This window comes from Acartia tonsa, chromosome 2 (genome assembly GCF_053477335.1).
Source record: "Acartia tonsa isolate MP-2025a chromosome 2, ASM5347733v1, whole genome shotgun sequence".
NCBI classification, from domain to species: Eukaryota; Metazoa; Arthropoda; class Copepoda; order Calanoida; family Acartiidae; genus Acartia; species Acartia tonsa.
In genome coordinates this window covers 1,941,229-1,965,116 of record NC_137261.1, presented here as the reverse complement: position 1 = coordinate 1,965,116, position 23,888 = coordinate 1,941,229, and the positions used below count along the sequence as shown (strand labels likewise).

Here is a 23,888-nt window from a genome sequence, read left to right as displayed (position 1 = left end):
TTTTATAAAATTCGTTTTTTCTATAATTCTTTATCTAAAAGCGGAAATGCAATCTAAGTTAATTAATTTTGGCATCTGTGATTGGTGGATTTAAAAAATCTGCGCTCTGATTGACTGGCGTACATCATTCAACCAATTAGAGCGCAGGTAGTTTAAAATCCACCTATCCTATTGGTCAAAATTAATTAACTTAAAATGCATTTCCGCTTTTAGATAAAGAATTATACAAAAAACGAATTTTATAAAAAATCCTTAAAATTTGATGCAGATTTCAAATCTCCCCCTAACATTAAAATTCCTGAAAACTTATATATCTTACTCTACATACATATGGGGATAGAGATATACTTGTCAAATAAACAAGAGAATATATAGACAAAGATTTTTTTCTAGAATTTATTATTTTGGTTTTCGAATTTATTCTTTTTAATTGTTAATCAGAAGCTTTCTATATTTTAAAATATGAATAAACCATAAACTTTGGCTCATTTCTAGGCCATACTCCCTTGAGTCATTCTCCCCCTCTAATATCTCAGCTTCTGATAAATATAGAGGCTAGAATTTATGGATAGACGGTAACTATAACGGGATAAGTTCACAATTCTAAAAACATTTTAACCAAAATATAAACATTTACATTATTTCAATATATACACTAATATATTTTTTTAAAATCCCCATTTTTGTTTCTAATAGAATTAAAATATGTTCTGTCCTATTTTATTTCTTAGTTATTTATAATTATTTTCCCTGTTCCTACATGAAACTTTTTACAATACATGACACGGATGAATGGACAGATTAAAAGGTCTCTGGAGGGATGGAAGGTGGGATGAATGGGTTGTACTTGGCTGGCCACACACCACTCATTGTAATTGTTCAATTGGGACCACATTGCTCATGTAATTCTAGGTGAGCATACAATTCTACAAAAGAATTATTAAAGTTTAGATTATTCTGTACCTATATGAGCAACTACTTTTTCTTTTTATTACTTTATTGTTTATTATTTTCATCAGATTTTTTATAAAACAGCTTGCTCTATTGCATCAAGATCCATGACAGATCTAAATAGGAAATAAACGTCTATAAATGAGCTCGAGTCTTCCAATAGTAGTGTTTAATACTCATAGTGCTCCAATAATCCATAATAAACTCTCATTGACCAGAATGATAAGACCCATTTTTTTACTCTATAGTTTCTCGGATGGGTGGGAGTTCCCTCTCCCCAAATAGTTATAAACCATCCCTGGACCTTAAATGAATCAAAGAACATTATCGGTCTAGAATATAGCGATATCTTATGTTAGACAGACATCCTATTATTATTATATAAGTATTCAAGATAGAAAACTTTGTAGATTTATTTGAACACAATGATAGTTCAATGATGGACTGATGGAGATTTAGACGACATGCAGGAACACATACAATTACAGATATTCGAAAAATAACAAGTGAAAAAACGAAGGGAGGGAAAGACATTGAGCTTTTTAGTACAAATCTACCAAAAGTTTTATTAATAAAGTTTTATTTTTTGCTAGCTTAACAACTTTGGGCACTTTTATTAAATTTTGATTGGTTGGTTTACTAAGTTGAGTGGAAGCGTTTCTATCACTAATTGCAATCTACAGCAGGGGTAATTTTGCATCTCATCATTAGGGATATGTTAAAGATGTTAAGACTCTAGGGGGCTTGGTGTCGCTTCGGGTACTAGGTAACTAGACATCTTCCACGCACCTTGGAACATACTCCGCTTATGATTGCGGTGTTAAGCGTCCATTCACCCATCAGAAAACCAACTCTCTGTGATGCACGACCTTTGTCTGAGAAGTCCCAATTGTGCATGGTAACGAGTTGCGCCTGTTTTTGGGCAAAGGCATTCCCACCACTCTGACTATTTACGTCGCGCATCTGACATAGTAGCAGTGGGAACCATTTTTAACGTCTTTAGATATGACGCGGTGTCGGGCCGAAATTCGAACCTATCACCTTCCCAACGACGAGCGGATGCGCTACGTGTTGAGCCACGGTCGCGGGTTTCATTGGGGATATACATCAATTTATCTGTTATTGTCTTATCCCTTAAGATCTCTGGATTTCCTAACTCTTTGGGAAAACCATTAACATTTACCTAGCCTAACCCAAAATATCCTGTTAAAAGCTACTGTGAAAATATGACGAAACCTGCTATTTCGTTTTCTTTCATGAATATTCTTTATCTTTAAGGTGTATTTAAGTAGTATACAAAAAGGGAGGAGTAGTCTGAGCTTGTATTGCGTAAAATCTGTGAGTTAGCTTCATCGAAAGGGATTATTAGACAAACCCCATTTTTGAGCAAGACGATTCCTGTGACGTCATAAAAAAGGGAAAGGGGGGAAGAATATCATTTCCCTTTTCTCCCATCTCTTTTGAAGAGATTTTCTTCCCCCCTTCCCTTTTTATATGACGTCCCAGTTTTGAGCAAGACAATTCCAGTTACGTCATATACGTTTCGGGAAAGAAAAAGGGAAGGGGGGAAGAAAATCTCTTCCCTTTTCTCCCATCTCTTTTGAAGAGATTTTCTATAAGATAAATAGATTATATAAGTGAGGAGAAATTTGTGCTTGTAATGAGTAAAATCCATCATCGAAAGCTATTATTAAGTCTTAATATTGAGAAAATGCAAAGTATAATTAAACGCTTATAATAACACTTAGACTTAATAATCGACAAACCTCAAACTGTCCCAGTTTTGAGCAAGACAATTCCAGTTACGTCATATACGTTTCGGGAAAGAAAAAGGGAAAGGGGGAAGAAAATCTCTTCAAAAGAGATGGGAGAAAAGGGAAGAGATTTTCTTCCCCCTTTCCCTTTTTCTTTCCCGAAACGTATATGACGTAACTGGAATTGTCTCAATATTAAGACTTAATATTAGCTTTCGATGATGGATTTTACTCATTACAAGCACAAATTTCTCCTCCCTTATTTAATTTATTTATCTTATAGATATCAGGAATTAAACTCGAATATTCCCTACGACCATATACCATATAATCTACTTAATTGTATTCTGGTCAAGAACTAGAAAAAGGGTGCGGAACCTAATTACCATCAACTTAATTTATCCCATGCCAATTAATTTGGATACCAACCTTTTCATACCTCATTCAATCAAGAATAAGGCAGGAATCTAAAGGGATACGACAATAACCAATAAATTGATGTACATCCCTAATTAGGGTTGGGCCGTTTTCGATATCCGACCGGTTACCGGATTTTGAAACTATCTGGAAACCGGACCTCCGGCTGATTTTTAATGCCGGATATCCGGGTATCCGGCTGTGTATCCGGTATTTTGCCGGATATCGAGCGTTTGCCAGATATCCGGCCGGATACCGGATATTGAAACTATCCGGATATCGGATATCCGGTATCCGGCCAAAAAAGTATCCGGCTCAACCCTATCCCTAATGAAGATACACAAAATTACCTCTATCGTAGATTACAATTAGGGGTTAAAACGTTTAGACACCTAACTTAATGAAACAACCAATCAAAATTCAATAAAAGTCCCTAAAGCTATTTAGCTAACGAATAAGAAAACGTTATTATAAAACTTTGTGGACTAGTGCAATAAACAGCCCAATATCCCCTGACAATAAGGGCAAAATATATATTCAGAACTTTATAATCTAAATATTACAAAAGCATAAATTTGTTAATTTTCCTTATTCTCAACCCATCCTTCTTAATAGCAAAGCTACTCTATTATTCAGTTGTCTGTCTTTCGTGCTATGGAAAAATATGTGATTTTTGGCTGCTATATAATATAGACTACGCGGTTTGTCAGTCTGTCAGTTATGCTACAAAATATCTTTTTTCTTTGCTCCTTCTCTTTTTTTTATGGTCATTGTACATCTACTCTATAATTTACTAGTTTGTCCCTCTTTGAGACTTTTTGTGCTTTTGAACTCATTCTAGTTTCATTACTATATACTACAATGAAAGGTTGATAAAATAAAAATAAGCGCTATGTTGTTTTTTGTTCCTGCAAAACTCTTTAGATTACCTCAATTTCACTCACTTCCCCCAAATTTTCGCGATTTGAGAAATATTTATCATTAAATTACATTGAATTAGATAATCTTGCACGCATCGCTTTTATCTTTTAGAGAAAATAAGTAAATCAAATAGCGAAAACTGAGATATGAAATGTGCGTCACCCTTCCAACACTGCGTATGACCGCGATAAATTACAATTTATTAGACTCCATCGTTTTATCTCTCTCTAACTCTCTCTTTGTCAGGAATCAGCAGTCGCACATTACCCGCTTATAATTCTTAGAGAACTTAACCTTTTAAAATTTCAAAAATAAGCTGGAAGTCTGAACCTGAACCAAAAGTAGCAATCCCTCTCTTCAAAATAAATCTAATAGCTTCCAAACGGGCATCAATATGAGGCTTAGTCCCGGCTGACACGTGGCTGCCGAGCCCTGCTGTTTGCTGAATTCCACAATGTATGGTTAATTTTGAAATGAATAACTCCGTGACAAGTTTATTTCCTCAACACAAACTCTATTTCCCGCAAATAAATTTTATAACATTTTCTCGCATTCATTCGAAACCGGTGGATTTCTCGCATTCATTCGAAACCGGTGGATTTCTCGCATTCATTCGAAACCGGTGGATTTGAACCGGTTCTCATCAATACGAAGAAATTATGTCTAGCATCGTATTATATTCAGTTTTCTACGAATATAAAAATGTATCATAAGATTAAAACCAGTTAATTTAATTTCCGCGGAAAGCTGTTTATAATACGATGCGAGAAATAACTATTACAAGATTGCAAATAATTTTCGGAAAAAAGGAAAAATTACGACTTATTTCAGATGTACGGGGAAATGTTTATTGATAAGAGAAATACTTAAAATTTCTGCCATTTCCTATTATTTTACATCGTAAGGGTTTTGTCTGAAGTTTAAGATCTCAATTACTACTGACTTGGATGGGTTCTTTATTAGGTAAGCTTTACACATGTAACTTGTTAGTTGATTTAGTTATTTGTTTTTTTTTTTGGATTGTTTAAAGCTATTTTTATAGGACCTCTCTACCACTTTGAATACAGAGCCACTAGATGCTATGGGCGTAGCCGCTAGTATCTCAAAAACAGCGCAGAAAATTAGATATCAACATTTATTTTCTATAAATGGGAGAACTTACAATCCTTATACTAAAGTAACAGGATGTCTAGTGTGTCTGTGTATCTGTGTACCCGGGAAGGTTTATAACTATTTTTGGGGGGGTGGGACACCCCCAACCCCCCACAAAAATGAAAAATCCCTCTCCCAAAAAAAAATTTAATTTTTTTTAACTAAACTTAAAAATGAGGGGGGAGGGCACCCCCCTCCCCAAAATTTTTTTATATTAAATTTGACTCTCTCCTCAAGTGCCCCTAGAGGCCTCTAGGGGCGTAGCCGCTAGTTAGAACTATAAAGTAGCTGTGATGTAAAAAAAAATTACAAAACAGTTTGGTTATTTTCAATAATTGAAGTTTAGCAGATTTTAACAGTCCCATTTATTCTTTGAAATTGCATTACATAATATCGTGTCAAACCGTTTTCTTTTTAGTAGCAAAGCTACTCTATAATTCCGAATGTCCGTCCGTCCGTCTGTCCGTAATTAATGAATTGGGGGAAACGTGATTTTCTCGGCTCCTATTCAATATGGATAGCTGAAATTTTTAGGAAGGATTCCTATGACATATGCCCATCTGTCTGTTCTTTGGAGTGCTAGATCGATTCCTAGATTTTTAAGTTTTCGTGATTTTCAAGATAGAGGGCTGAAATTTTCAGGGATCATTGATGTTACATTCTACATATGTTCACCAAGTTTTATTAAGATTTGTTTATTAATTAGGGTGCTAGATCGATTCCTAGATTTTTAGGTTTTCAATATTTTCTCGATTCCTATTCAGGACTGATGGCTGAAATTATCAAGGAATAAACATACCAATATTTTACATATTTCCATCAAGTTTCATTAAGATTTGTCCATTTATTGCGGTGCTAGATCGATTCCTAGATTTTAAATTTTTCATGATTTTAAAGGTTTTGTTATTTCCCTATTTTATCAAGTTTAATGTTTCTTGTATGACACTGCTATATAGTAAATTTTTTTCCCGATATCCATTCATAATTTTTGAGCTTCGCTACTTATGGATGTTGTCATCCTTGTTATGATATATTTTCTGATGTATACAAAATTGCTGAACTGGTTCTCCTTTACTGTTAATCTTCTTATAGATCCAGAGAAGGTTTACATCTATTTTAGGGTAGGGAATCTCCTTCCTCCCCAAAGAAATCACCTCTTGAACAAAATAACTCCAATCCCCCCTCCAATTTTTTTTACTTTTTCTTTTTTAAACCTAAATTGAAACTTTGGTGGGAGGTGTACTTCCTTCTACCTTAAGTACCCCTAGATGGAGGGGGGGGGGGGAATGACAGCTTGTGATATTATACAGTATCCATTAAATATTTATCACATTTTAAATGACTATCATTATTATAGATTATTAAAAATTTGCATATGATTTTTAGAAACAATAATACTCTATCATTACAACATACTCGTTCGTTTTTTCTACGACTGGCGATTCTATTCTAGTTCATTAAACATTCAATCCCTGGTTCAAACAAGATTTTAAACTGTAAAATTTAATTTACCATTTAAAAAAAACACTTTAAAAATTGTTAGCTTCTTATTCCTGGGCTACTTTGGTAATATTGCACTTGTTAAAGAATGTACGTTCACGTATCTTCTGGTAACTATATAACTAGTTAATCAAACTTTCAAATTTTACATCTAATGCATTAAAATAAGTTTTTGGTATTATACAAGTATCTTCATTTACCCTAAGAAAAGCTCCCGCAGTTAGAAATTGGTAAAAAAAGATTTATGATCGGTTTTTTTTTAAGATGAGTATAAACATTCTGTTGGAGTAATCTTAGTATAACTAGTACGTATTTTCGAAGCAGTTTAAAAAAATACATCAAATAATACAAATGACCAATTATAGGCCAGTAGAGATTTTATTTGAACAATGGCAAAATGGATACTGGCCTATAATTGGTCATTTGTATAGCATGACATGATTTTTATAGGCACTATAAGTTGCTTCCGGATTTTCCATGAAATTTGATCCAGCAGTTTTATGATATTTTAATCTCCATTCACACCAACAAAGTGACTATCATAAACAATTTTCCTTTGCCCTTTACATTTTAATTATGTTTTAAACCCTGCATGAGCAGAGAGATTTGCCATTAAATCAGATATTATCGTGGATATCTTAGATACCTTTTTTGAAGGAGGCGTTAATAGAACCTCGAGCCCATCTCTAGTTTAAACAAAATGCTAGTGAAACAGACATTAATTAAGTATTTTGATTCCAATTTAAGTTAGAACTCTAATTTTCCCATTTGATTTAAAATTAAGAAAAGAAACTTTTTATCTTACTTTTTTTCTTTAAAATGATTGAATTTTAAAATTTAATAGTATGGTCTCCAGATAAATCCCCTTAAGTGTTTATTTAGCAGAGTGCTAAATTACATCCTTAATAAAGTTTCATACTTTATTTTACAGAAGAAATATCTTCGTCCTTAAGAGTGACAAGAATCTTACTTGAATAAAAAAAACTTTTCTAACATTGGTTAAAAAGTTAAAGCCATGGGATTTCAAAGTATTGAATATTTAACAAAAAAAATCTAACTTCTAGCGAGGGATTTAAGGGATTGGCCATGTAAGGAAAAGGAAAACTTTCTCTTGATTATAATTAGTTTATTAAAATGTAATGTTTTCTTATGAATTCCAGCATGCCCAAGGACCTTAGTGTATTTATTATCATTTGAACTTGTTGGTTACGAAAATTGCCGAATACTTTGTTGATTGTTTACTGTATTTTTGAGATGCTGTGAGTATTGGTGCAAAAAATATGACGTAACAAAAAAAATTAGCCAATGAGAGGCCGTTATTGACCAATTGTAAAATTTATAGTGGCCTCTCATTGGCTAATTTTTTTTGTTACGTCATATTTTTTGCACCAATACTCACAGCATCTATTTTTGAGAGAACAAAAAATAATATCCATTAATATTGCTTCCTATAAAATAAATTTTTAACAAAGAGAAGTTATGAAATAGTTAATTAAGATTCTTTTGTTTTCTGTTATTGCAATTTATTATTGTAAAGTTATGTATTTGTATTTGAAATACAAAACTAATTTTTTACACTCTGCTCCATATAGGGTTGGTCCGTTTGTCCGTAATGGATAGCTCTATTAGAAAATTTGGCATAACAGAATAATTACATCTACCTTAAACCCTGCATGAATATTTATTTTTGTTAAAAAATGTATACTCGATGATAACCTGATATTAGTTTGAAATTTTTGGTTATTATTCATGTAAAAATTAACTTATGTAGTATATTTTAGAAATAGTGGTTCTGTGGTATTCGGCAACCGTGAGCCATGTCTATGGCACCCCTGATCTGGGGTTCGGTGGAGGGTCAATGGCCCTCCCCCGAGTCCTGGGGAAGGGGTCTAGTGACCCCCTCCCTACGCTTAGAATTAATGATTTGAATCTGTCATGTTTATTATGGTTAACTGTATTCTTAATTCTCCCCCACCCTTTCCAGGGATGGGGGAATCATTATTGCCCAAACTGACCATTGTATATATATTATTTATGCTTTTATGTTATGATTATTTATTCCTATCCATGTAATTATTGTTTGTTGTATATAACCCCAGTATCTCTTAACCCTTCAATAAAGTGACAACTGAAAGTAGATGTTGATCATTATCTAGTGAAAGCTAGAGAAGCGTAGCTTCTCTATAGTAAGGTGTCCACGTCTGTCACACTGCCGTAATCTAATTGAACTCCGGTGTCTGCCATTGATCCTCGGCGGATACCACAACTTTGGTGACAGCTGTGTGAGATTACGGCGAACCACAAGTGTAGAGCAGACGCGCATCTGAGGCTAAGGTACTCCCAGCAGTGAATCTGGCAAAACTGACGCAAGCAACCTGAATTACCCACCCTGGACAGCAAAGTTTAACTCTGCATCCGGCAGTTGTGGAAGCAAAACAGCGAAATCTGACGAATAACCGCGAGCAGCGCTGATATCTAACGGAGAATTGAGCGCCAAAAGGGCTGAAACAGGCCTGCGGACCGGCTGAAACAAGCCAAATACGTGTAGACGGCTGAAAATAGGCCAACTTTACTGCAAGAAATAGCAGGATCCGAACCAGTGGCGCTAGCAGGACGGGACATTCCCTGCCGCCGATAGGCTGAAACATGCCACATAGCTGCAAGCTGCGAGCTAACATACGGGTGTAGTGCACCAGAACAGAGAAAAAACTACGTCAACCCCGAGTATCCTGAGAAGCTACAACGCAGCCACCCATCTAGAAGACAGATATTATATCACATTTGCAGGGATTACCACCCTAATGTGATGACCAAACAATAGATTTATGAGCAAAGCTTGGCAAACAAATTGTTGTGTTGTGATAAATCTAAGAATAGAACAGGCTTGGATTACTGTTTATTGTGATAACAGCTAAAAATAGAACAGAGTTGGTCAACAAATCTGTTATGCAATTGTGATAAGGACAGCAATAAAAGTTAGATGTAATATAATCAAAACAATCTCAAGCCCACAGCACAATAACAAATACACCCCTTATTCCAAGGGAAGGGGAGGGGGCCCCTCTCCATTTGAAGACAAATACAATCAGGGTTATATAACAGATAAGCCTAAGATTAAGAAGCAGAGGCCCCATTACACCAACACACAGTTACCCCCTCCCTCACAGTGGGAACGGCCGGAGTTACCCCCGTCCCCTCACGCGCTTCCCCCTTCCTACCCACACTAGGCTAAGTCCGTCTGTAGTGTGGAGCTAGCGATCGGATATACAGAGCGCCATTCACGGGTAGCGCAACAAAGTGCGGAAAACATCATAAATCCAACGGACGAAGCGGACCAATGAGGGAGCGAGCTGAGGGGTGAGAGCGCGTTTTCCCCGTGTGCGCGGATTTGACGGCGCGAACGCGCGTTACAAGGACAGAAGATTCCACGCACACACACACACACACACACACACACACACTTTCACACCAGAGCAGAGCTACTCCATAGCATCTAACAGGGGTATTTTTAGCAAATAAAGAATTGCAAGTTTCTTTCCTCCTAGCTCTAGTGTGATAAGGGAAAACCCAATCAGTTCCTGACAGCAGTTCAGACCCTCAACATCTATCTACCTCAACACCTAACTATTGATAAGTACAGCTAAGTTATACCTTTGCAAACTAAAACTCCCAACCTAGTGATACAAACAGTGTTGGCTGTTAGGCTAGGAAGCCTCAAGTGACAACCCATTCATTGTAGTCCTGTATAACTTTGTGCCCGCCGTTTCACCGTTGACCCAATGGACCAGCATCAAGTCCCAGGAGGTGACCAAGCCCCAGGATGGCTCCAGGATGACCCTCAGCCGGCCCCAGCCGAGTACCGCAAGCTGATGCTGAGCAATCTGCCGGAGTATAGAGGGCCGCCCAAGCAGTCCTGGTCGGCACATATCCGCCGACTGGAAATGTCATGGGCGGCTTACCGCGTGCCACCTCATGATTCCCTCAACCGCCGCAACGCCCTACTACTGTCATTGGTAGGGCAAGCGGCGGAAATGGCGTCCCATCTGTTTGGCGAGGCAGGCCAAGCCTTGACCTACGAGCAGGTCAAGACCGAGTGTGAATTGTTATTTCGTCCTGCTTTTGAGTCCCAAACGCTTAAACAAGCGTTTAGGGACTACAAGCAACACTCGACAGAACCTATACAGGCGTACATATCAACAAAGTGCGCCTTGTATAGGGACGCCTACAATCATGAGGATCTTGAATTGTTGGTGGACGAATTAAACCGTGGAATTCGTAACGCCAATGTAAAACGCCTCATGATGAACCATGAAATTGCGAGTGTACCTGAGTACACTCGCAAGGCCATGTTCACCGTGACCATGGTTACTAAGCAGCTGAAGGAGGGTGTGTGCTTAGTCGACTCGACCGACGGGCTGACTGGATCTGCCTGCATCCAGTTGCCCCAATATGACGAGTCGGAGCCAATGGAGATTGGCTCCTTGGCTCCGGGTCTCCACCAGATGGGGAAGGTCGCTCCAGATGACAAGGTTCCAGGCCGCTGCTACCGCTGCCAGGGGAGAGGCCACCGAGCTCGAGACTGTCCAACGCCTGTGGAAGTTAGCCTAGAGGAGAGGCGCACCCAGCCACGCCGTGACCGTTCTGCCAAGTGTGAGCGTTGCCACTATGACGGCCACACGGCGGCCGAGTGTAGAGCTGACTGGGCCCAGGTAGCCAGCCGCAGGCGCACCGCCGACAAAGGTGCCCCTCCAGGGAAGCCCAGCAGAGTGGCCCATATGGAAGGGAGCGCGCCCCCGGCACCACCACCGCAAGCAGCCGCCTCCAGAGCTGCGGACCGAGCCGATGGGATGCCGCAGTTCGGGACTGTCCCAGCTAGGATCAACGTACTGGGCGGCGCGGCTGAGCCCAACCGGGTTGGCCTAGGCTTCAGTCTTAACCATCTGGGGCCAGAGCTGATACAGCCCAACAACATAGCCGAGCCAGAGGTGCTGAGGCCCCAGCCTTTCAGTCTCAATATGATGGAACCTGCCCGACCGAGCCTACCCAGCAAGAGTGGAGGGGCGCTGCCCAGCGTCCCTGAGACGGTGTATGGGGAGGCCCTGGCAGCCGCTGAACGAGAGAGGCAGGAGGTGCTAGCCAGCACCTCTGCATCGATGTATGGGACGCCACCCGGCGTCGCCACCTGGGATGATGGGGGGGTGCTATCCAGCGCCTCCCACCGTGTGCCTTGGGCGACAACCGTCGCCGCCACCGAGATACCTGGATCCTGGAACGAGCCAGCCTCCAACCTGATGTCTGGGGCGACAACCGTCGCCGCCACCGAGAGACCTGAGTCCTGGAACGAGCCAGCGGTCCCAGAGGAAGGGGTGACACCCGTCACCCCCAGCCAGCCAGCGCCACCAGCCTGCAGGGAGAGCCCAGCTACATGCCAGCCAGCGCCACCAGCCTGCAGGGAGAGTCCAGCTACATGCCATCCAGAGCCCTCTACCAGCCAAGGGAACCCAGCGGCTCACCATCAGGATAAGTTGAATTTGTTAAATGTATTGAATCCAAAACCTTGTAAACACCCAGCCTTGCCTGTGCCCCCTGCACTTGAGGCTGAGGAGATTGAAAATTGGGAAAATGAGGGCTTGCCTGTGCCACATGCACCTGAGTTCCTAGGGCAGGGGAGGGCATTGAGTAAGGGCGAGCCTGTGCCACATGCACTTCAGCCCCATGCCACTGGGCATGCCTTGGACCAGGGAAGGGAGCATTTAGGGCTAGGGGAGCCGACACCCAGGCAAGTGCCAGTCGCTTGCCAGTCTGTCATTGGGGAGGGTATCGGGGTGCCTCGGCCGCATACAGATAACGCTCAATGGAAATTTGTGTCTAGCCAGGAGCAGCCCAGCCGTGTCCAGCCCCAAGAAGCAGCCGTGACCAGAGCCGGAGATCCCCAGCCGCGTGCACGAGGAAGATGGTTACCTGGAAGCCTCTCCCATTGGTGGATGGTCCTGTGGGGCCTCCTGCTGGCAGCCGTGTGGCCTACAACCAGCTACGTCCTGGTGGGGTGGGACTGTGCCAACCCCACCCATGTCACGTCTTACAACAAAGAAAAGATGTGTGACACGGAGCCCCTACACCAGGAGGTGCCCCTGGGCCACGACATCCACGTCCTGCAGCAAGTCAAGGTGAGGGAAACCACTGGGTTCAGCTGTCAGCTCACCGTGTCCCAGTGGACATTCAGGTGTGGGGTATGGGGTCACCTCAAGGTGACCTCGGTCCCCACCCTCATGAGGCCAACCAAGATAGACCCAGAAGCGTGCCGAGACCTGGCCAGGAACCGAGTATACACGTTGCCAGGCAAGACCCAGCCACTGACGTTCCAGCTGAACCACCCCCTGTTCTTCACCGTTGATGTAGTGGGCGCCCTCGTCAACAGCCCCGAGGGGGTGGGTTGCGAGGGGGAGGACGTCCACTTTGAGGGCCAGCTCTACCGCAATGAATTAGTGCTCCAGGAGCGGCGGCTGCTGGTCAAGGAGGAGACCTATGTGGTGGAGGATGGACGGGTGGAGTCCCAGTCTGACCACCTGACCCTCGACTGTCCCCATTCTGAGCTGTCCTGTATCACTGGGGAAGCAACCTACGTGTGGGACCACCTGGGAAGAGATTGCCCCTTGAGGCTGATCCGCAGCCTCCAGCCCAGCCTGGTGAGGGATGCATATCTGGTTGACCATCAGGCCCAGTTTTTCATCAACATGACCAGCCCCACCTCAATTGTGAACTGCGACTTCGAGGCCCATGCCACCAACCATCCAGCGCTGTTTGTGGCAGCTGATCCAGCCGCGGCTGCGCTGCCCCGAGTGTCGGCCAGGGATGTTGACGTTCCCCTCCAAGCACAGATCCATGCAGGTTATATTGGATTCACCCTGGAAACACGCATGAGGAGCACTGCAGCAGAAGAAGTAGCGGCCAACTGCTGGAAGCTCCAGCAACTAGATCCGGCCCACCCGGTGCGTGTCCAGGGGAGCACGTTCTCGGTACTGAGGGGAGACATCCTGCTGCAGCTGACCTGCCAAAGGCACAAGTATGTTGTCCGCGAACACAAGGAGTGTTGGGACAAAGTGCCAGTGGAGCCCACCGGTTTTGTAGACGCCGTGACGCGGGTATACAGTGAGCACGCCACCAAGATTCCCTGTTCCTCCACCTACCCCCTGACTGTGCACGCAGAGGAAGGCTGGATAGAGTTGACCCCTGCTCCCAAGAAGAGGCCACCCCCGCTGGATACGCCCAAGCAGTTGTTGACAGACCCCTTAGATGACTTCAGTTCAGGTGGTTTGTATTCACAGGCTGAGTTGAACGACTGGCAACAGCTGCTGGCGTTCCCAGCGTACAAGAGTGCCATGCTGACCGGCCTATCCTATGGCTCCTGCGTTCAGCAAGGCAGCTGTTCGGCCACAGGAGACCATGGGATAGTGTCCTACAACATTGACCGACTGGCGGAGGAAGGAGAGGCAGCCCTGGATGTCTGGGCAGGATTTAGACAAGCCATCCACGAGTGGGGAGATGGCGCCGCCATCCTGTGCTTGCTGCTGCTGATCCTCAAACTGCTGGGGGACCTCACCATCATTTCTCTGGCAGCAGCACAAGGAGGAGTCCGGGCAGCCCTGAATGCGATATCACAAGTGTTCCTGTACCACCCAGCCTTGTATAAGAAGGCGATGGCTAGAGCCAGGCTCAACCATGCCAAGTCCCGGGACTTTTCAGTGGACTGGGATGCCATCCCCATCGGCAGGGAAGCAGCCGAGGAAATGGTGTCTATGAAATCAACGGACAGCGGGCATGACCGCCCAGGTAGACCAGGACCGCCCTCTGGCAGACCCCGCGGCCCCTCAGGAGGACAGGCCGCTGCTCAGACACTCAACCTGGCAGCCAGTGCCCCAGCCGCTGCCAACAACAACCAGCAGGTCCCGCTGCTGACCGTTCCAGCAACAAATGTGCCACCACCAAACCTGATACCTGCCGGCGCTGACCAACGTATCCAACCCAAGGCAGCCTCTGCCTTCTACCCCACATTGGGAGCCCATCAACCCTAAGAAGATACTCACCACTAGGATTCCATTGAATCATTATCGTTTGTATATATTTTTAGCCCTAAGGAGCGGGCCGAAGGCCTCAACCACTGTCGGAAGTCTGGTAGGGAAACCATCTCCCAGCCTTCCGAGGGGAGAGTTGTGGTATTCGGCAACCGTGAGCCATGTCTATGGCACCCCTGATCTGGGGTTCGGTGGAGGGTCAATGGCCCTCCCCCGAGTCCTGGGGAAGGGGTCTAGTGACCCCCTCCCTACGCTTAGAATTAATGATTTGAATCTGTCATGTTTATTATGGTTAACTGTATTCTTAATTCTCCCCCACCCTTTCCAGGGATGGGGGAATCATTATTGCCCAAACTGACCATTGTATATATATTATTTATGCTTTTATGTTATGATTATTTATTCCTATCCATGTAATTATTGTTTGTTGTATATAACCCCAGTATCTCTTAACCCTTCAATAAAGTGACAACTGAAAGTAGATGTTGATCATTATCTAGTGAAAGCTAGAGAAGCGTAGCTTCTCTATAGTAAGGTGTCCACGTCTGTCACACTGCCGTAATCTAATTGAACTCCGGTGTCTGCCATTGATCCTCGGCGGATACCACAGTTCAAAGACAAAATTAGCCCAGATTTATATTTTTGGGTATAGTCCCTTTCGTGACATCGCCCCGGACGTTTCGTCGTTTTTTCACAGTAGCTTTTCTCCTATTTCTAGCCCTTGCCGGAAGCTCTAACCATGCGGGCCAATCACCTACCCTATAAAACGCTACTGTGAAAATACTAAGAAACGCCCCTTAAGAGGCGATGTAACGAAGGGGACTATACCCAGATTTTTTACCTGTGGGACCTTGGTGATCCGTGTTGTCCTAGACCAGATAAACTGTCATAACTATCTGCCTCGCCTCCAACATCCATCCAGCCTTGGTTGCGACCTGGCATAAAAACAAACTTTTTTCCAACATTGGTATAATCCTTTTTTAAAGTTTTAGAAAACGATTTACCAGCAACAAAACAAATATGTATTATCAAGGATATAAGGAGACTTTGCAAAATAGAAAAATTGTTGATGTTTGATGTGTATCTTTTATGCAGTTTTTCCCAGTAAGATCTCTTAACACTGATTATTGAGTTTAGCATTTATAGGTGTTTACAACTTTAAGGCTATAAAACAAAGAGAGAGAATAAAACAACTATACCCTCCACTAATTTGAGTTGACATTGCATTACCAGAAATCCTACCATATAAAGTGGTAAGGTAAATTGTCTGTCCATTAAGATCCCACTAAACACTGGAACAATTGGGTTATTCTTTTTAAGAAATCTGCTTAATAAACATACCTAAAAAGCTGTAAGTTTTTAGGTTCTTCTATTTCTAATAGAGTAAATTAGTTATATTTTAAATTTTACGTTTATATCTCGAATGGCTGAACCGAACACTTATCGATGTTCAGTAAAGCTTTAATTTTGTCTATTGCTAGAATTCAGCCATTGTTTTACCTTTTGGAGGACACATTTCTCTGAGCTTGGTAGCAGTGAGGCTTGGTATAAAATCATCGTCCATGTCCAATACGTTCGCTAGCAGGCTGCGCGAATTTCTGTCGCCTTTCTCTAGTTGCTCCATCTATATAGAAATTAATTCAGTACTAATCATTTCTCGTATTCATTCGAATCCGGTGGATAGGAACCGGTTCTCATCCATACGAAAAACCTATGTCTAGCATCGAATTATATCCAGCTTTCTACGAATATAAAAATGTACAATCATAAGATTAAAACCAGCTTTTTTAGCCGGTGCCTTCGGCACCCGGGGCCAAAAAAACTAGTTTTAATCTTATGATTGTACATTCTATATCCGCGGAAAGCCGTTTATAATACGATGCGAGAAATAACTATTATAATATATGAAATGAAAAGTACATAGAATGGGTTGGTTAAGTCTATTACTTACTTTATTTTGTAGAAGAATGGTTTTCTTTGTAATTTTAAGGCCCGGTCTTGACATTCTTAAAATCCAGGGCAGCCACTGTAGAAATATGACTGCTATCCACCGTGGCCTGAGCAAATAAAGAAAAGATGGTATTTAATGAATTAAGGGTGTATATTTAGTTTGATTTATTTAGATACCATATATGTAGATTATTTATATTTTATTGGTAGCGGACAATCCCCACCCTCATCATTTAGAAAGAAAAACTAATACATAATGTGCTTTTGCCAGTGTAAAAATAACAAAATGTTTTGACGACCCTGGAGGCCGCTTGGGGCTATCTTAAAAAGAGAAGGGAGAAATTTTGTCTCTTTGAAATGTGAAGTTACCTCCCTCCACCCCCCCCCCCCACCCTCCGACCCCCTTCCAAATCTTGTATAGTCTCAGGACATATAAGAATCTTACTGATAAGGAGAGCTACAGACACACATCTTGATACTTTTTTATGAGAATATAACTTATAACTTAGTAATAATCACTTACATGGAATGAGTGTTTGCCAGTCTAACAACATCATAATTGTAGGTTAGGGAAAGAAAAATTCAAACATGAAAAATATAAGAAAATTTTCCATAGTTAAATTAAATTGACCCCATGCTGCAATAAAAATCTTACTTTTGGTATATGGATAGTTGGTATGTTTAGTATTTTGAAGATTAGATTCAGTCAATGTCCCATGTTCCATTTTAAATTGAAAGGCATGGTAATGATTTATTTTTAAGTATCTTATTGTTTTTTTTTGTGTTCTTTACATAACACTTAATACCACCTAAAATGCCTTAACCATTTTTCCAATATATGTTTTTCTTCAATAATTCGTTATATGAAGAAGCAAAACAATTAAAGGAAACCTTGGAGCCTAGTCATCATTGGCTTCATCATTTGTAACACAATAGTAAATTCTGCCTAAGTTTACTTTATTATGGTCTTAGTAAATCCCTTTTAGCGTGCACAATAAAATTATCTAAATCAGAAATCAGCTTTTATTGTTCCTCAAAAAGATAAAGATAAAGATGGAGCAAATCAAAGTTTTACTCTCAAAGAATTTTGAGACATACATGATATTAAAATATAGTTTGGATTCTAGATAAAAGTTAAGCTTGTTTCTTATTTAGCTTTAAAACATTTTAAACTGAAGGTTCCTAGATCCAAAATTAACTTGTCTAAAATATTAAAATATGTATATTTATTAAGTGTCACAATTAAGATGTTTTTCCTGTGGTGGTAGTTTAGAATCATAATTGTACAGACCACGCTGCTAGCAACCATTATCATTATACAGCTGAAGTATGTTCCGATCAGCGGCGTTTCACTTGACGGTGGCTGAAATATAAAATAGGTTGATAGGTTTGGTGTTTTTTCTTCAAGTTATTTAAAGGATATTTATCCCTCTTCCTAGAGAATTGCTTAGAACACTCTGCTAGTCAAAATGACAATTATGCTCCTAGAGAATCAGATGGACATTCTTCTCATTGCAGCAGTAAATATTAGAGAGACATGTCACATTAAAGAATTTAATCTTTTTTTCCAAAATGTTTATAAAAATACTTATAGCATGTACTTATTTTTCTTTTATATAACTAGCTAGCAAATGCAAAAAGTTATAATCTTATCAGAAATCTACTACAGAAATTTAAAACCAAAAAAATATTTGTTTATCAAAACAAAATTCTAGAATGGAAAATATCTTTAAAATTTACAAGCAAAGTCAAACTATTTACATGGGTTTATTGTGCAATTAATTGTTTTCTCATTAAATTGTGCTTGTCCTTGAATTAAAAGTGGAAAAGAAACAAATCTAGATTAAGTGGAAGATAAAGACAAGATTTGTAAAGATTAGACAATAATTTCATATTAACCGAAAGTGGACCATAATTATTTATTTTGACGATAAGAATCTATTTTATGCCTATTTTGTGCTAAAGCTTTTTTTTTTAAGTTGACATGAAAGCCTAAGAGGTAATATCAGAGGATTTACTTAGGTCCATTCGTCGATTTGGGTGATTTTACAGATTAGACAAACCAAAATCTCCACATTTTAATTCTTAAATATCTAAGCAGCAATAGCTGCGCGCAAGCTGAAATTTTTGGTGCCTTAAAAATATCACTTATTAATGATTGTCATTTCAAAAACACGTTTATAATTCCAGCTAATTTCTAAAGTTAGAATTTCTAAGAGAAACTTCGTGGCTTGATTAATCCTTATAATAAAGTAAAGTTTGTCTGTCTGTTTTTCTGTCTGTACCGAAGGATCTTGCTGAACCGATCGGGCTCTCCCTAACAGGGTAGCTTCTAATAGGTCCCGGGAAGGTTTATAACTATTTTTGGGGAGGGTACCACCACCATCCCAAGAGAAATCGCCCCTAGAAAAAAAATTATTCCCCCCCCCAAAAAAAAAATCTTCAATCTTATAACTAAAATTTAAAAAAGGGGGGGAAAGGGGTAGTACCCTCCCCCCTTAAAAAAATCTTCCTCCCCAAAATTTTTTTTCACTTTTTCTTTTAAAATCTAAAATTAGAAATTGGGTTATCAAATTCGACTTCCCCCTTCTCAAGTGCCCCTAGAGGTCGCTAGTATTGAATAAAATATTACCTGTAATTCGGAGACCATGTTCATGAAGAAAGTTAGAGACATGAGTACAGTAATTTCCAGAGTTACCTGATATTTAAATTTACAATTAAAAACTATTAAAATTTAAAAGTGGGAAGGAATCAGCCCATCCTCCCGTTTTAAATTTTTTTTTGTGTGGGGGGATTTTTTTGGGAGATTTCTCTTCCTTGGACAAATTAGAAGTTTACTGGAAGAAGGAAAACAAATACATATGTTCAGAGGTTCTCGAGATCCTTTGCTACAGAAAAAAAGCTTACTATATACTATATAAAATAGGATTTTGCAACCAATATTTGATTCCCCCCTATGTAATAATCGCATTTGAAATCTGTTGGTCATCTTATTGATTTGGCCACTCATTATATATTTACTAAAGGCTTCACAATATCACCCCCCCCCCCCCCTCCCTTGTATTTATTCGAATTGTGATATTTTGTGGGAGGGAATGGTCCTCCCCCCCTTCTTTTTTTTTATTTTTAAGAATTTTTAGGGGAGGGGTTGGTTCCATCTCCAAATAAAATGGCTTGAATTTTTCGTATGGGTCAGGTATAATATGAAAATTCAATCGCTCCAGCGGTGAGCGAGATCCTAAGCTTCATACGACAGAAACATATCGTTTTACTTTGCCTCATAGATAGTAGCAGACAGAAAATAACTTTGAACAATTATTACTGACCTTTTCTCCAGAATCAGGTGGAAAATTGAACCCAAGAACTGCCATACTAAAATTGAAACAAGTATTACTGCGCTTAAATGACTAGCGGGTGTGCCATTAGCTTCTTGGCGCTTTGTATTCGAAGATTCAATGAAAGTCATAAATTAGACTCAAGTCTAAATATACAATAGCCAAAGTTCATTATGGGACCTATACAAAGCGTCTCTAAATTGGAGAATTTAATTTTTTCAGATCCGAAGCTATTCATAAATGAAAAACCTCACTTCTTTATATAAGAGAATGTTCATAATAAAACCCTCTACAAAAGGTTTTCTATCTAATATATGAGAGATTTAATTTTCTAACCCATTGGCTAAAATTTGTATTTTCTGCCCCTTGTAGCAATTAGAGCCCTATGATTGTAGATTTGGGATTTTATACTAATTTAAATTTTAGAAAGAAATTACTAATTAAAAGAATTTTTAATTTCTATTCAACCAACTTTTCTAATGGACAATTGTTCTCTTCACAAGAATTCTAGATTTTTCTAAAACTTTTGCAAATTAATTAAATCTTTTAAAACAAGGATGACAACATCTGAAACGTTATGATAGACTAGCATTAAACTTGTAGAGAGTCAAAACTGAATATACAAAATACAATATATGTATAAGTTTTGACAAAATTATATATAAATTTGTTGCAAAGTTTCTTGAAAACTGAATTCTGAGACTTGAATAAAGAGATGCTTCGCTTATAACATTGTATCTTATTGTAATAAGAATCAGTACTCCAAAAATCAGATCAATCGGATGATTATATCATATAAAATTGTTGTTAAAAAAGTTAAAAAATCAACATGTTTAAAATGGACATACGGACATTCTGGTAACGATTATAAATTGCTACGCTTTCTAAATCGTAACTAACTACTACAGGACTCATCATGCAAAGTTAAAAATCTTTAAGAAAATTTTAACATTCCAAAATCAAAGAAAAAAGAAATCCGTTACGGACGGACGTACGGACCTTCCCTAATTATAGAAAAAGCTTCGCTTTTAAAAATAGTTTTGTATTATTAAGTAATATAATTAATCCAGGAGAGAAAAAAGAATTTTGAAGCATATTTATGTCTAAGCTAAATTTTTAATTATAAATTGATTATGTAAAGAAAAACTATTTTTCCTGGGTCCCCCCCCCCCCAAAAAAAAAAAAAAACAGCGGGAACCTACTGGTAAACATTACTTTAAAAAAAAAATATATTTATCCCAGGGAAAGAGGCATAAAAACATGGAGATAAAAATATATCTTTGTAAAACTCTTTGGAATAAACTTGCTAATTATATTATTTTATATAGATTTATAATTTTACCACGCATTGGCAGAGTAGATTAAATGAAGACAAACACTTATAATCATAAGCAATGCAGCAATATCAATAAAAAAATATTTTAGATTACAATAAAGGGTAGAGTAGACAGTTGGGTAACCTACAAATTAACCCTAGCAACGTGGTAACTAGTCAATGAAATGGCTTTTTAACTTATATGTATATAAGTGACCTGTCTAATACAAAATCCAAAAATAATCTGATGTCGTCAATCAAGCAAATTATAGATGCAAAAATGTCTACACATCTTGAAAATAAACAAGAGTAGCTACTCTCCTAGAGATCTTGCGACGTTTTCAAGTACAGATCCTGCTTATATAAAGCAGTTTAACTGTCTGAGGCTTAAGATCTTAATAACTACTGAACTGACTAGGTCTCTTTTTTATGTAAGCTTCACATAGATCCAGTGTTGGTTTATACTATTTCATTTTCAGGTTGTAGTCTTGGGATGGTTTCAGACTATTTTTCTAACACCTCTCTGGCCCTTAGATGCTAGCGGTTCAGCCAATTTTTATAAATATTACTATGAGTTATTATCCAATAACTTACCTGGCTATCAAAACACAAGGCCCAATTAGGTTGGAGAAATAGTACAATGTTCTTCGTCTAAATAATAAAAATATAATAAATATTTCATACTTTTTCTCAAAAGGTCTAGCAAGCACAGTATCTCCCCCACCCAATATTTTTTCAATAATTTGAAGAAAAAAAAAGGATGACATCATCCATAAAAGCGAAGCGCTGAAACAGAACTGAATAATCAGAATATAAATTTGTTTGAGAGTCGATTCAAAATTGTAAGTAAATTTGTTGAAAAAATGCTTGATATAGTTTGATACTGTTTATGGACATACTTACATTTTTAGGACTTAATTATAGAGTTGCTTCGCTTATAATAATGTACTTTGTTGTCCCAGTAATCAGCATACAAAAAATCAGATCAATCGGATAATTAGATCATATAAAAATTTGATGTTAAAAAAGTTTAAAAATCAACATGTTTATAATGGACGTACGGACATTTTGGTAATGATTATAGAGTTGCTACGCTTTCTAAATCGTACCTAACTAATACAGGAATCACCATACAAAGTTTGAAATCGATAGGACAATTCTAACATGCCTAAATTAACGAAAAAAGCTATCCGTTACGGACGTACGGACGGACCGACCCTAATTATAGAAAAGCTTCGCTTTTAAAAAAGGCGGATATTTTTCTTCTTTCTCTATGCTTGACCCCATGTGCGCCCATCAGTGCAGTGCAACTCTATACAGTACACAACATAGCCTATACTTTTTGTATAAAGGTTGTCGTTCTTGTTTTTTGCACTATATAAATCTTTGAAAAAACAACTGAAAAACTAAATTGTTTCGCCCGAATACCTTTCCCTCACACCATTCTTTTATTTTGATTTATGTAAGTACTAGTTGCGACACTGAAGGCCTCTAGGTAGGTTGGGGGAGTCAATCCACCTCTCTCGCTTTTATTCAAATTAAAATTTTATTGGGAGTCAGTTTTCCAGGTGGAATTTCTCTGGGAAGTGTGAAATGAAGAACCATATTGGATCAGCAGTTACGAGATCCTTTGCAAAACACACGGCCGAAAAACACCTTGATACTTTCATACAAGAATTACTGTTTCGTTTTGCTAGGCTAAACACCTTGTATTTCGCCAGAAATGAGTTTTAGGAAAAACAAGTTTGGGGACGGGAGTTTAGATAATCCAATGGTAATATAAGTTATTCTAGAGTTCTAACTTTATTCACATATAACAAGGCGTGTATAGATATGTGCAAAGAAAAAAAATTGCACACCCCCTCTACTTTTTCTTTCTTATCTGTTAAAAATAAGGGGGTGGACAGTTTTGAGGTTTAGGGGGGTAAAGGGCATTGTGAAGCTAAAAGAGGAAAGGATATGCCACACCGTGTTCCAAAAAAGCCAAAAAATGACAAAAAATCATAGAGAGTGGATATTTTAAAATTTTGATGAAATTTTATTTAAATAGCAATTAGTATCCATATATCTTTCATTATAATGGCGAAATTTTAAATATCTCCATCCTGGCTGGCACAGGATGCCAGCAAACCTGGCAGGGTCATACAGGTAAAGACCAAAAATATTTTGTTTGCCTTAAACTAAGCATTTAAACTAAGCAAGTACTAAAATATCCTATACCAGTACATACCAATATCAAATTTAAGTCAATTTCAGGGTCCAGGTATGATCCTGCAGGTCCTGATCCCTCAGAAATCTTTAAACAGCTCTTGAGACCGCAATTTTTGACCTATAGACTTCAAACTTTAAACATAAGCTTTTCTAACAAGTATGTATGACCTACTGAAATCATATGAAAATCTGCCGCCATTTTCCCGCCGACCGCCGCCGCCGATATTTATATTTTGAGATTTCTAATCTAAAGTTGACATACAGATGAGCCTATTTCTTATTTATTTTCTGTGTGTATATGTAGGGAGGG

At 39.2% G+C, this 23,888-nt stretch overlaps 1 protein-coding gene across 1 annotated transcript in view; it reads right to left on the bottom strand.

The window, feature by feature from the left end:
- The window catches only part of LOC145333789 (neuronal acetylcholine receptor subunit alpha-7-like), a 55,975-nt gene that overhangs the window by 5,782 nt on the left and 26,305 nt on the right, over positions 1-23,888 (bottom strand). The window contains exons 6-13 of the mRNA XM_080179027.1: positions 21,962-22,018; positions 20,044-20,089; positions 19,350-19,415; positions 17,976-18,080; positions 17,241-17,263; positions 16,719-16,824; positions 16,268-16,391; positions 15,609-15,702 (exon numbers count right to left, since the gene is read on the bottom strand). Coding sequence (XP_080035153.1) covers positions 15,609-15,702; positions 16,268-16,391; positions 16,719-16,824; positions 17,241-17,263; positions 17,976-18,080; positions 19,350-19,415; positions 20,044-20,089; positions 21,962-22,018 — 621 coding nt within the window. The remainder of the gene's footprint in view (positions 1-15,608; positions 15,703-16,267; positions 16,392-16,718; positions 16,825-17,240; positions 17,264-17,975; positions 18,081-19,349; positions 19,416-20,043; positions 20,090-21,961; positions 22,019-23,888) is intronic.